The sequence below is a fragment of the Chroicocephalus ridibundus genome, chromosome 14, assembly GCF_963924245.1.
Source record: "Chroicocephalus ridibundus chromosome 14, bChrRid1.1, whole genome shotgun sequence".
Classification (NCBI taxonomy): Eukaryota; Metazoa; Chordata; class Aves; order Charadriiformes; family Laridae; genus Chroicocephalus; species Chroicocephalus ridibundus.
This window is the reverse complement of record NC_086297.1, coordinates 12,814,950-12,829,188: the sequence shown is the minus strand read 5'-3', so window position 1 is coordinate 12,829,188 and position 14,239 is coordinate 12,814,950. Positions and strand designations below refer to the sequence as shown.

The 14,239-nt window shown below is 59.1% G+C and overlaps 1 protein-coding gene across 1 annotated transcript; it reads left to right on the top strand.

The window, feature by feature from the left end:
• Positions 1-2,227: 2,227 nt before the first annotated feature.
• Positions 2,228-12,298, top strand: LOC134523440 (RING finger protein 222-like). Its single transcript, XM_063352374.1, has 3 exons — positions 2,228-2,402; positions 3,614-3,704; positions 11,545-12,298. Exon 3 carries the CDS (start codon positions 11,576-11,578, stop codon positions 12,239-12,241), a length of 666 nt encoding a protein of 221 aa, XP_063208444.1. The 5' UTR covers positions 2,228-2,402; positions 3,614-3,704; positions 11,545-11,575; the 3' UTR covers positions 12,242-12,298.
• The last annotated feature ends 1,941 nt before the right edge of the window (positions 12,299-14,239 follow it).

Below are 14,239 nucleotides of genomic sequence, written 5' to 3'. Positions count from 1 at the left end.
TCCCCCCCCATCCCCATAGAGTGCTCCGAACTCCCACTTGCTGGCCGATGTGTGTGACGGGACCACTTAACACCAGCGCGGAGGAGCCAGAGCCCATGCTGCAGGGAACGCGCCTGTGCTTGCCAGGAGGAGGGAGCCAAGCACGCTTCTCTCCCTCTTTCTCCCAGGATTTGCAGTTTTGGTGGCTGGATGCCGAGTTCTCTCGTCTCAGCAAGCAGGACTAGTTCGGAGCTGGTGCGTGAAGAGGGGCAGAGGTGATGGGGAAAGGTGACGGGGAGGCAGGTGCTAGCGCTCAGGGCTCCCAGGGGTGCGCGGGTCTCCTGCGGGGACTATGGGGGAGGTCTGCGCGTGAGGTTGATTTCAACAGATTAGCTGGGGTTGAGGGATGAGCGAAGGCTGCTGTACCGGAGTGCAGCCACCCCTTCTGCTCCCAGCACCTAAGTCCTCCAGCTTTTCGGAAAATCTCCATTTAGTGAAAGGTTGCTCAGTCCCACAGGATTCGGCTTTTTCAAGCGCTCAAAAAAGCCCCAGCCCCCGGAGCCAGAAGCCCATTGCCCATCGCGGGAGCAAATTGCAGAGGTGTCACTTTCCTGGCCGCAGCCGCACCGTGTAAACCAGAGGGGACATTGCCCCCGACTGCAGCACAGCCCGTTCCCCAAATCCCGCCCCACGGATCCCTGGCTGAGGCTACACGAACCGCCTCCGCCGGGGCGTGGGGGGCCACCCGGTGCAGCGGAGCTCTCTGTCCTCTGCGTGTCACCTCCTCGCTGACCGCGTCCCCCTCCCCGAGCATCCCCGGGGGAGGGAAGCTCCCTGCCAGCCCTCACCAGAACTCACTTATCTGCTCAGCAACACACGCGGCTGCAGCCGCCGGCCACCGGCCGCCTCCGGCACCCCGGGCTTCCTACAGCCCCGCACCCCGCCGTGCTGCGCCCCCCGCCCCCGCCCCCCACCCGCGGCCGCTCCGGAGAGCGGAACGGGGCAGAGCCGCCCCCCGGCACAGCCCCCCCGGGGCGGGGGGGGCGTCCACGATGGGGAAGCTGGGGGTCCTGGCTGGGGAAGCAAAGAGGGATGGTTGCCCCCCGCCCAAAAAAAAACCGAAAACAAACAAAAAAATCCCCCCGCTGAGCCAGCGGGATCGGCCGCGCCTGTGTGCGGGGACGGGGATGGGGCAGGGAGTGACCCCCGGCTGGGGGGGGCCGGCGGAGGGGGGGTGGGTGCTGGCGGGGCCGGGGCGCTGCCGCATTTACAGGAGGAGCGGCCGGGCGCCGCGGCAGGGCCCTCCCCGTCCCGCAGCCGCCAGCGGGGCCGTGGCCCCGGTTAAAGGGGAAACTTGTCAGCGCCGCCGCCCGCTCCGCTCCGCCGCTGCCGCCCCGCGCCCCTCGGCTCCGCCGCGACGTGAGTACGGCCCGGCCCGGGAGGGGGGCGGCTGCTGCGGGCTCCGCCGGGAAGGGGAAGGGGAAGGGAAGGGGAAGGGGAAGGGGAAGGGGAAGGGAAGGGAAGGGCTCTCGATGGGGAGAAGGGCCAGAGAGACCCTCCGGGGGGTCCACAGTGGAGAGGGAGCGGGGAGCGCACCCCCGTCCCCCCGCTGCGAGGGTCCTCTAGGGAGAGCGGTCGGGGCAGCCCCTCCCTGCTTCTCCGCGGGGAGATGGGCTGCGGAAAGACCCCCCCCACCCGTCCCGCTCCCGGGGGAGAAGGGCAATGAGAGCCCCTGCTGGGGGTGTCGAGGGCAGATAAGCCGAGGAGACACCCCCCCTACGGGGGTCTTGTAGGGAGAGGGCTCAGGGCAGCCCGTCCTTCCTTCTCCGCGGGTCCCCAGGGGAGATGGAAAGGGAGATGGAGATGGAAAGCCCCCCCACACACACCCCGGGGCGGGAGAGGGGCAAAGAAAGCCCCTGTTGGGGGTGTCGAGGGGAGATGGGTCGAGAAGAACACCCCCCCCAACCCGGGGGGAGATGCGCCTAGATAGGTGGCTCCCCCTCCTTCCCGCAGCCGTCCTCTGCGGGGGTCGCCAGGGGAGATGGGCCAGGGAAAGCCCCCCCTGGGGAGAGGGGCCGGCAGAATGACCCCCGGTGGTCCCCATGGGTAGGTGGGCAGGGGACCCTCCATCCCGGCGGAGGGGGGCCGGGCTAGCCCCTCGGCTGAGATGCACCGAGATAGACACACACACACACACACCCCCCCGCCGGGGTTGCCGAGGAGCACGCTGCCCTCGGGGAGAGGGATGGGAGCCCCCCCTTCGGAGGAGAGGGGCTGAGGGAGCCCCTCGGTGAGCGGGCTTGGGGGGAGCTTGGGGGATCCCCGGGGGCATCCGGGCCGCCAAGATGCTGCTTTTGCTGCTGGGGATCATCGTGCTCCACGTCACCGTGCTGGTGCTCCTCTTCGTCTCCACCATCGTTAGCGTAAGTACGGACTTTTCCTGCGGCACCGGGGTACCAGCGAGGCAGGGAGCGGCCGGCGGCGGGGTTATGGCATGGCAAAACCAGAAGGTGGTGTTTTTATTTTTGGTTTATTTTCCAGCCTGGCTTTTAGCAGGAATTGTTACTTGCCGACTGCTGGTCTTCCTAACGGTGGGATTTTGGAGAATTTTGCACAGAAAGCTCTTTTCCGTATTTGTGCTGTCAGGTGTCACTGGGGGGGTGGGTCAGTCAGGTGTAATGGGGGGGGTCGCTTGGTTGTGTGCGGCAGCGGGTGCTCAGGACATCCCCATCAGTCCAGAGGAGAGGGCTGTTGAAGGCCATCTCCTCACCGTCCCCATGTCACATCATAGAGCACCCAAAAGACCCTCGGTGGGGGTGACGCCACACTCCCCTTTCATAAAGGAGCTCCACCTGCTAACGGGCTTCAGGCCACAGGACCAGTACAGCCAGTCTGAGCAAAACCCCTTGAAACGGGACTGGTTTGGGCACTGGCTCCTCAGCACCAGCAGTTTTGCTCTGCAGCTCTGCTCCTCTGGGGCTGTGCGTTGGGCACAGCCTCTCGCTCCCCACCCGCATGGGCTCCTCCTGGCGATGTTCAAGGCTTAAGCTGTGCAAGCAGTGGGAAGATGGAGGGTTGGATGCTGCACAGAGGGTTCCCGGCACCGTTCTCGGTCCAGAGCCCAGTTAACACGTCATCTACTTAGGAAGCCTTGGTTTTAAGGCAGCAGTTTTGTAGAGCTGGTGAGTTCCAGGCTTGCTTCACCAGGTTCTTCTTTCCCTTAATTTTTTTTTTCTTATTTTGTTTTTTTTTGGGTGGTCATAGTAGTAGAAGACGTTAAAAAAAAAAATAAATCTTGCGAGTCGTTAGAAATGACGTGGAACCATTCAAATAGCCCGGCCCGGCGCTGGGCGAGGACGGCAGAGGGGAGGGAAGCGCGCGTCCCCCGCGGGACTTGGTCCGTGTTTAAAGAGAATAAAGAGCTTCTGTGTTTTTTCTGCCGTTGGGGTGAAAGCAGCTAAAAGCAACTATCAGTATTTCCTTTCCAAACCCCTTTTCTGTGGAAAAGCATGTGCCTGGGAGCCCCCGGCCGGTACGCCCTGGGGCTGCTGGGTGCCGAAGCCCTGGCGGGGGGCACACGGCTGCCTGCCCCCTCCTGCCAGGGCGCTGCTCACGGGGCTGCGTCTCTTTGCAGCAATGGCTGGTGAACGGCGGGCACACGGCGCACCTCTGGCAGAACTGCACCTCCGGTAGCGTCTTCCACTGCCTGACCTCCTCCACGAGCGGTGAGTGCTCCCCCGCCGCAAATCGCTGCCCCTCGCTTTTATTCTCCTCCCCAGCCTTAGGAAATCAAGGGGGATTTGCCTGTGTGGGTTACTTGCGATTCCCTCTTGCTTTTCACTGCACACCCCCCCTCCGCCCCCGAAATTATTCCCTCCCTCCCCATCCCCTCCCCTCCTCTGCTCTGTCCCCAGATGGAGGGACAGGGACCCACCGCATTCCCGGTGTCCTGGTGGGGAGATTGCGCCCCCCCCCAGCTTTACCAGTCCCTGAAACTGGTCTGGGGCTTAGCGTGGGTCCCAGCCCCGATGCCCATTGCTCTGCCCCCCAGCTGTGGGGCAGCTCCTGGCAGCACCGTGGCAGGGTGTTCAGCGCGCCCAGCCGCAGCGGAGGTGACCGGCTCGAGTGCTTTTCGGTAGCCTCCTGTTATTAGCCCCTTTCGATGACACTGGGATGTATAAACGCGAGGCAGTCCTTGGAGCAGGGCTCGCTGGGCGCCCATCGCCCTGCTGGGAGTGGAGGGGCCGTTTTCATCACGCCTCCCTCTTGCCTGTGTTAAAGTGGTTTAAAGGTGCCGCGGTGCCCTGAGGACACCCCGTCTCCAGGGGACACCCTGTCCCCTATCCAGAAAGTTGCCCTGCTTTCTGCCGCTGCGACAGGCTGAGTTTTGGGGCACTCTCCTCGCTCCGTGGTTCGCTGCCGAGCCCCATGGGGTGGGACGTGCTGAGCCCTCAGGCCCTGCCTCATCCCGCCGCTGACGCGGCACCTGCACATCTGGAGTGGCCGAACGGCCACCTCTGGCCTGGGCTGGGTGGAGGCTGCTGTGGCGCTGGGTGACGTCACCCAGCGAGCTGTGTGCTGAGGTCAGCAGGGGAGGGGTGCTTGCTGAGATGCCGTGACGCAGTTTGCAGGGCACCTAGCGGTACCAGTGTCATGAGACCTGTGCTCAAGGAGTCAGGCAAGCCCGTGCCTCAGTTTCCCCACAAGGCAGGGCTAATGCCGGTGGTGCCGCGTCCAGCGTTTGTTTTCAGTTAGCCTGGGTTTTGCTTTCCCCTGGAGACGGATTCTCCCAGTGAAACCAGTTGTGAATCATACCGATGTCACACTACGCCGGAAACACGCTCCTGGCGTAGGAGCAAACCGATGCCACGTGGTCTTGGCAAGTTGCAGGGAAGAGCACTGTGTGCTTTCAAAGGGTCTTGCGGTGATGGGAGACTGTCAGGGGTTTGTGGAGATTCATGTCGCCCTAGTCCCCAGCCTGGTGGGAGTAAAACTCTTGTGGGTCCCCGACGTGGGGAGATGGGTGCTCTGGGGGGGTCCTTGGCTCTAAAGCCTCCTCAAATCTTTTGCTTTTCAAATCTCCACCGCTTTTTTTTTTTTTTTTCCTGGGTGTTTGCAGGGTGCCGTGTGTTGGGGAGTTTTTAAGTGTTGAGAGGGGCTTGTCCAAAACGTGGTTGGGGTGGTTTCCTCCACGTCTGACTGCCCTGCTGGGGGTTGCCAGTCTATATTGCCCCGTTCCCAGGAGCTGCTCGAAGAGGGGCTTCCCTCTGGATCCTTTCAGTGGTGAATTTTTGTCATTGAAGGGACTATAGTCGGAAAGGCCCTGCTAGAAACGCCGTCAAGCTGCTGAGTTTGGTTCATGAGGTGCCCCAGTGGGCAGCTCTTTGGGTAGAGGTGCATTGTGCTCGAGCCTTAAAGAGCTCTCTGCCAGCTCTTATTGATGTGAAGGCTCTGCTCTGGCATCAGGAAAAGGAGGTTTTGCTTGGGCAAAAGCTTCTGCCCCATCCACCCTGCGGCCGGGCTGGGGGAGCAACGCCGCTGAGGACCAGTCTTCATCTGGTGGGACCCTGGATGCAGGAGCCAGAACTCACCGGTGCTGTAGGAAGAGAGAATCAAAAGATATTTCCTGGGCTTTTAAAGCAAGGCTTTTAAAATCTGTCGGTAAAAATGGAATAAAAATAGCCCGCAGTATCCTTTCCGGTGGGTCCCTGTGCCCTCCCTCCCTGCTGCCCGTCTCCGAGCCCCTCCGCTGCCGGGGGACCCGCGGTCGGCCACGATTCGGAGCGATAAGAGGGACACGGAACAAGGATGCTGTGGCAGGACCAACTCCGGGGCTCGCCCTCATCCCCTGCCCGCTCCTTGTTAACGCTCCTCAGACTCTCTTTGCAAGGAACGTGCTTATTTTCCAAAATACGAAAGATCCTATACCAAATAACCACAAACCGTTCTCATTTAAGTCTCTCTCAAAACACAGGCTGTGCATGCCGCACGGCGTTGTAGAAAGCGGTAAGGATTTGTTTCTCTGTGCCTGTGCCAAGGACGGTACTCAACGGTTAATCGCCGAGTGCCAAGGTCTGCTCTGGGCTAAGAGCAAGAAATCCTCGGTCGGGAATTTTTGGCAGAACTTGGTCTTTACAGCCACCCTGAAACGCTGATTGTCTTGGTTATTGCCAGGCTGCTCGTGGGGTGCAGGGGTGACCTCTTAGGCACCCTGGATCTGCTTGTGCCCATTTTCCTGGGGTCCTTAACGATGGACATGGAAGGCCAAGGAGATGTGGGAAACTGCTGTGACACCAGCCACAGCCCCGATGCCGGCTCGGGAGCGTCTGTGTGCTGGACCCATCATCCTCCCAGGATGCAGAAGGGGACAGCCGGGCACCACCTGCCCTGTCCCTCATGGGACACCGTGGGTTGGGGGTTGTCAGGACCCTTGTGTGTTTTCCAGCTGACCCCATCTGGAAGGGAGGACTGGGGTTATCCTTCCTATATTTTGACTACGGGGACTGCAGAGCCCACAGGATGGTGGGACGGGGACAGTAGCCCTCCTGCCTTGTGCCAGCATGTCTGGGCAGATGCATTTTTTCCCAAGCATCCTCCTATCACTAACCCACTTGTGTTTCTGGCTGATGATCCACAAGCTGACCCTGGCTGGTGGAGCAGCTCTGCCTGCAAACTCTCTGCTCACAGCACCATGCTGACTGCATGGTCATAAGACCCTGGAAAAATCATGAAATGAACCAAAATGGAGTATTTAGTGCTCCTTTTATGGAGCCTTTCCTTTCCGGGCCGCTCCAGCGTGTGTGGTGTTGCAGGGCTAGAAGCTGACCTCTCCTTGTTCCCATTAAAGGCAGCAACCCCTCTGCAGTCTCGGCCCTCCGGGAGACAGGGCTTGGAGGAAAAAGCCAAACTGCAACACGACCTGGCAGCCAAAACCACAGGGAACCTCCCGTTTTGGTAAAAGCCCCCCAGTCCCTAAGCCCGGCAGCCTTTTCTCCTGACGTTGCAGGGATTCTGTGCATTGTCTCCCAGAATAAGGCTCGAGGGAGCTGCCTGGTAAAAAGGCAGCCAGAGGGGATGGCGTAAAAGAGTCCGTCAATACCCGCTGCTGCAGGGGACGTGGGTGGTAAAACACCCCTGGAGTGGCATGGCTCATGGCACAGCAGGGACGGGTCACAGTGACCGCGGAGGGTCTCCAGCAGGTTTGTGTGCTTCCCCCGAGGGGCTGGTGTGGGCACCGGGGAAGGGGGGACAAGCCATTTTGCCCCCACATCCAGGGGGTTTGTGCAGCCCTGGTCTTGCTCATCATCTGAGGCGCTTGCCTTGGGCTGCCCCCGGACTCACTGAGCTGACGCTGTGTTGGTGGAGGGGGGAAAGAAGCTGAAGGAGCCCCTGGAGAGTGCAGTTGCCCTCCCAGGTATGGGAAAACCCCATGCACCGTGGGGCTGTGTGGCTCGGCCTGGACTGGACGAGACAAATCGCCAAGTTTTGCTGTCAGAATAAGGCTCCAAGGGCTCACACCAGGCTCGGGGTCATTCCTGGGAGGGTTTGTTGGAGGCAGAGGCAGGTGGGTGCTGTGATGCCCAGGTACTGTGCAGGTGCCTTCGCAAAAGCGCAGCATCCGGTGGGAAAACAGGCATTGGAGAGGGGTTTGGGGATGTACCCCGTTGTTCCTTGGTGTTTGATAAGCATTCGTCATGTCAAATGACTGGATGTAAATTTCTGATCATCAGGAGGATAAGCAGATCCCATCCATCCTGGTGGGGAAGAGGCAGCATCCCAGCTGGTGGGGACCACCAGCTCCAGACCTTGGCACCCCTGGAGAGGCAGGCCCAGGGCTTTTTTTTACGGTGCAGCCGGGTCTCTTTTTTTTTTTTTTTTTTTTAGGGTGGCCACAGCAGATCCGAGAGTACCAGCTGCTGGGCACGGCAAAAAGCGCTGAGGAGAAAGCTGTCGGAAGAGCTTCTGCTAGGTGTTTTGGGCTGTCTTGGCTAAATCAGCAGCTTGATGGTGCGTCTCCATCCTGCCAGGTGCCTGACAGGCAGGATGGAGACATGCAGAAGGAAAAGACACTTATTTTCCCACTCTGAATTCAAGTAAAGCAAGTATGGGAAAAGATGGACCCCCTTAAAGGGCTTGGGTGCCTCCAAACTCATCCATCTTTTCCATCTATGTGAGTTTATTTTGACAGCACGGGAATGGATACAACCAAGACAGGGGCCAGGACCCTTGGACCCTCCACCCCTTGGATTTACTTTTTCCCCTCTTCCCTTCACCTGGTTCCCAGCAGTGCCAACTATTCACCATGTTTGAGCCGGGGCTGGGAAGTGGTGGGAGGAGAATGGGCTGAGCAGAAACTTGGAGAAAGCCTCAGATTTGCAGGTTGAGCCATCGCTAAGGAAAAACCTGGGGGAGTTCGGGAGGACTGGCCGTGTCGTGGGAGGGATGGGGCAGGTCTCCCCAGGTGAGGGACGCTTCAGCCAGCCCATCCTTTCCAGCAGCCACCAGCCATGTGGATGGGTTGTGGCTGCATGGCAAAGCTCCGCGCGTGCATCTTGCCGTCAGGAATAAAGCCATGATTTTTCTCACCGGGATCCTCGCCCTCGTTGAGAGAAGGGATGGAGGACACGTCTCTGCTCATTGGAAATGTCCCTGCTTCATCTCTTATGATTTGGAGAAGTGCAGCATGGATTTGTTATGGAAATATCGAGACCTATAGTGAGTATTTGCCTGGCACCAGGCTCACATATAGTTCGATCTTCTGGCTTTAAATGTGCTTTGAAAATAAGCACTTTCACGTAACTATATCTAATATTATTTTCCCTCCTCCCCACCTGGTCGGTGACAGTGGGAAGTTGGGGTGATGCTGTGGAAGACAAGGGCTGTCTGCAGCATCCTCTTGTCCTTGCAAAAGGCTGCAGAGCTCTGCCCAAAAGCCATCGCAGTTTTAGTGAAGGGACCCCCGGCCACCCCGGCCTGTAGGGAGGGCCGTGTCCTCTTCTGGGTCAGAATGTCCCTTGTTCCCTGGAAGCCACCAACCCCAGAGCAGAGAAGGTCCCAGCTGTGGTCCCTGGAGAGAAGCTGAGCCTGATGCTGCCTTCTTGCTTGGATAAAAGGATCCTGGAGACCTTGACCCTGCACTGGGTTTGAGGGGGCTGAAACACTGGCCGTGAGCTGCATTGCTTAAAGCCGGAGAAAAACACACAGGCAGCGTATAGGGACTTGCTTTGCTCCTGAAACTGGTTTCTTCTCCCTCAAGCACCAGCAGACTCAATCCTGTCATTCATAGTTCATAGCGCGTGGTTTCCGACTGCGGGGAGCATTCAAAGTATGGGAAACAGGAATTTCCACCCCGCCTTGGTGCTGGCAGAGAGCAAACTGAAGCTGGGGAGATGCTCGGCTGCCCCAAATCTGCTCTCGCTGGCCCAGATCACTCATTCAGCAATGGAGATGTCGGTGGGTGCAACCCTGGCACCTCCAGCAGCTTCAAGGAGGGGCCAGGGAGGGGGATGGGGATGCCCACCCCAGGGGTGACTCTGCAACCTCAGCCCCGGCACAATCTGACTCATGAGCCACCTGCGGCTGCTGAGATGGCCAAGCTCGGGGCTTCTGCCTGCCCTGAGCCCACAGGGCTCCTGCCGCTGCCTGGACTGCAGTTCCCAAAGATGCTGGAAACCCCCTCCAGGGCAGGTTCAAGGCAGCAGTGGCCCTCGAGCCTGCTGGAGTGTGTTTGCTGGGCTGTGTGCTGCCACACCGGTGCTTGGGTGAGTGTCTGATGGTGTAGGACGGGAAGATTTTGGGCTCCCGACATCCCCTTTAGCGACTGTTTCATTGGGGTTTGAGCTCAGGGATGAGCCCGACTACAGGTGCCCATCACATGAGGGAAAGCAGGCAGGACCGTGCTGCCTGTCCCTGCCCTCCGACGCCTGACACTGGCTCCTCGCCCCCTCCCTGGCCAACCAGGCAAATATCAGGCCTTTAAAACGGGGAACGAGTTCCTCCGCATTCAATCCCCGGGAGCTGGCCCTGTCCCTGCTCCAGCTTCTGCGCAACGCGCCCGCATGACACGCGCAGCCAACACCTCCGTGTTAGATAGGTGTCCCAGTCCCCTCCCCAGCTGGTGCTCGGTGCTGGGGCACGGCCAGCCCCGCTTCTGGGGACAGCAGTGGAGTGCATGGAGGGGCTCCTGCCCTGGTGCCCTGCAGCAGGTAAGGGGGCTTTGGGGGCACAGAGGAGCTGGTGCACAGGGTCAGGGTCTCCTTCTGCAGCACGTTGGGGGACCAAGTCCCTGATCCCTCTTAAAGCAGAGCAGGAGCCTGCATCTTTCTTCTCTTTGATTGGGAGGGGATGGTTTGTTGTGTTCTTGTGACCGTCCTGGCGCAGGGGATGGCTCCCAAGGAAGAGGAGGTCAGCCAAGGAGGGGATGGCAAAACCTCCAGAGACAGCTGTGAGGATGCCCATGGGCACAGTCATGCGTGAGAAAAGGGGTGCAGGTTGGGTCGGGTCTGACAATGCTGCAAGGTCTGGAAAAACCTGCAGGTTTTATGAAGCTCAGGTTTTAAGAGAAAGGAGCTGAGCTGAGCATCCCTCCTCCCCTCTCCCCTCTCTCCTCTCCCCTTTCCCCTCTCCTCTCTTCCTCCGCCCTTCACCCATCTCCCGCTCCCTTCTCCCTTTTCCCCTCTCCTCTCTCCCTTCTTCCCGCACCCCTCTCCCTTCCTTGAGCTGCCGCATGAATGCTCCCTGCCCTGGGAGACGCACGGCAGAGCTTCAGACCCAGCCCAGACGCGGGTCTGGGGATCCCAGCGGCCCCGCGCTCCCTCTGGCGCCCCAGGCTGGGGCAGGGGCCAGGCGGGATGGCTGGGCTCTGCCCTCCGCGCTCTGACTAAGAGGAGACGCCGGGCTCCGGGGCTTACTCACCACACCATGCTCCAGCATGAGGAGCACAGCCTGGAGATGGCTGTGGCCTGGCCACCAGCCTGGGACATCCTCCAGCAGCCTGGAAGGAGCCTGGCGTGGGTGCTCGCTGCCTGCCCCGGGTCCAGCATGCCCCCTCTCCATCCCCGGGGGGTCCTGTGCTCCCACCTGTCCCACTGCCCTGGCCTCCCCCTGCTCCCGCTGGCCCCTCTGTGTCCCCTGGGATGGGAGCATCTCCCTTTCCATGGCAGGTTTCTTTGTGGGATGGGAGTTCCCACCTCCCGTGCACCTGGAGCTGGCAGCAGTGCACGGAGGCACTCGTGACACAAGCTGAACCTGCTTTATCTGTACCACGTGCTGAGCAGGTCCATCCAGGGGCTCGTGCATGTGATTTTGCAGCCGGGGATTGTTGCCCCCGCTGGCTCTGGAGTTGGGGTCCTCCCGTCATCTCTCTCTTGCCCCAAGGGCCACACTGAGAGGCGTAATGCTCCTGAAAATGCCCTGTCTTGTTGAGAGGATGCCTAGTAGCTGTCAAGTGCATCTGTTAGGGGCAAGAGGGCAAAAGCAAGAGAGCAGGGAGGAGGAGGAGAGATGAAGAGATGAATCATGCTTATCATTTCAACCTTATTAACCCATCGTGCCTCTTCCTCGCAGCTGGGGAGCGCCTGTGTCCGACAGAGCAGGGATGTCTGAGGCCTCGTCCAGCAAGGAGGGACCCCCGGCCGAGTGCCCCGTGTGCTACGAGAAGTTCCACCCGCTGGAGGCCATGCACCGCCAGCTCAGCTGCGGGCACACCTTCTGCCACGACTGCCTGGTGAAGTGCTTGCTCTCCGCCAAGCTTGACGGCCAGGTCCAGAGCAGCATCATCTGCCCCATCTGCCGCTACGTGACTTTCCTCAGCAAGAAGGCGGCTCTATGGCCGCCCAAGGCAGGCACCAACCTCCGGGCCCTGGAGATGCCTCTGTCACCTTCCTCCTTGTCCCATCTGACCAAATTGGAGGCCAGCAACACCTTGGTGGTGCCCAGCCATTTTGTGATGCCGGTGCAGAGCTCCGGCCGGTGCTGCAGCACGGGGAACAGCCCCATGGACTCGCAGGGGGTCCCAGGAGAGCTGGCACGGGAAGCCCACATCTTTGTCATCAGTGACCATGGGATGCCACTGGTGGATGTGGACTGCAGCTCCCTGGGGAGGAGAAGCAGAACAGAAACACGAAGCTCGGTGTCATCCAGCTCGGCCCTGGGGGTGAAATGCTGCCAGTCGCCCATCGCCCTCGCCGTCCAGCTCATCTTGACGGTGGCCATGCTGGCGGCTGTGCTCCCTCGGCTGCTGCTGGTGAAGAGGGACTCGTAGCAGGGATGGGATCAGCTCAGATGCTGGAGGTGTCACTGATGCTGGGACAGAGCTAGGGCTGGGACCTCTCTCAAAAGATCCCATGAGAAAGTCCAGAAGCAGCTCCAGGTGAAGCTCTCTCTCATCTGGCCAGGGACTGAATGGACTTTCAGACCTTTCTGCAGATCTCCGGGTGCTCACAGTGTCATCGCTGGCATTTTCTGCCTCTTTTGGTTAAAATGTGGCTGGTCAAACCCTGCTAGTGGGTTCCCCTAGTGTCTTAGCAGAGAGCATGGCTTCTCCTCCCGCACCCTGTTGAGGAGAAATAACTGGACTCCAGACGATCCAATGTGAATCAACAGAAGCCGTTTATTAAGCACCGATCATCATCTTTTATACCCTGTGTTGTAGCCGTACACGCGACTCGCTTATTTCTGATCAGCGAGTTACACTGTCCACGCGCTGTGCATGCAGTTCGTTCACACATCAGATTGGTTACAAGAATTCGCATAGTAAATTGCTTAGTCATTAGCACAACATGTTTTCTACCTTCTCAGTTCCCGTTTTTCCCATGTACTAATTCCATCTTCTACCGCCTGTTTTGCTCTTAATCTAATCTCTCACAGTAGGGAGGCTGGCTCACATGGCCGTTTTCTCTCAGATACATTCCTACAATACCCCCTTTTTCTTCTTGAGCCAGCCAGACCTTATGCATGGCATTTTCTATCATGTCAGTCACTTTGCGGAGAACACACGAGGCTGCCATAATCAATAATAATATAACCAACAATAGCATGAGCCCTTGCTTTAGTAAATCTGATAACCATCCCGTTATACCCCATGAGCTTAACCAATCATCGAAACCGTTTTTGACCACTTTTAATTTGGACATGTTATCCTTCAGCTCCCGTAACTGCTTATGAATGGATGATGAGTGGTCGGAAAGGTTCATACAACACATACCTTCAAAACCTTCACACCCATGACCCTGAGCTAACAGCAAAAAATCAACAGCCGCTCGATTTTGCAACGTAGCATGCCGAATGCTATCAACATCAGTCAGCAAGCTAGATTTGGGTTGCCCATTGACGGTGCTGGGGGTTGTCCAGGCAAGGGATCAAGTTGCCCAGCAAAGGCACTAGGATGCACGCAGTCTGCACTGACTTGCCCAGGGGTGGCACTGGGTTGCCCACTGAGGGCCGTGAGTTCATAGGATCATAGAACGTCTCAAGTCGAGAGAGACCCATGAGGATCATCGAGTCCATCTCCCTGCTCCTTGCAGGACTACCTAAAACCAAATGATATGACTAAGCCGCTCAGCAGTTGCCCAAAAGCTGCACTTGGTTGCCCAGGGGCTGCAAAACCTGCCCATGGAGGGCAGTAGGTTGTCCAGGGCAGGATCTAGGATGCCATGTGAGGGTATTTTCTTGCCCAGGGCTGGCCCCGGCTTGCCCATCCACAGCAATGCGTTGCCCAACGGCTGCATCGGGTTGCTAGAGCGGCTGCAGGGAGTTGCCCGCGTAGAACCCGGTTACTGAGCACCCTGCGCCAGCGGCAACGCTGCCCTGGTTCTGTGACACAGAGGGCACTGGGGATGCTGCAGTGTCTGGCAGTGCTGCCACCCAACCTGACAGCACAGCACTGAGTAGCAGCCCCCCCCGCACACCCCCAAGCCTCTGCAGGGTGAGTATGTCCCTGAACTGGGAGGGAAAAAACAGGTCATTCTCCTAATCCCCCTCCATATCTCTTCTGTCCTCTAAATGTACCCAGATGAGGTGGTCGGGGCTCCTGTCGTGTGTCCGTGTTCAGGGGTGGCACAAAGTGGGTTTTTCCCTCCCTTTCCTAAACGTGTGTCTGTCAGTGTCTGAAAGGGCAGAGTTTATTTGTGGGGGTGGGAGCCAGGGAAGCTGCCTCCCACCCTCCCAAGGCTGTTTCTCAGGTATAAAGCGGCACGGAGCTAGGGAAAGCGCCGTCATTTATCCCTAGCCGGGACAAAAGGGCTGAAGGCAGCGGTTTGTG

What these genes read in the sequence shown, in the direction of transcription:
- LOC134523440 (XM_063352374.1), top strand. Translation starts at nt 11,576, where the DNA reads ATGTCTGAGGCCTCGTCCAGCAAGGAGGGACCCCCGGCCGAGTGCCCC.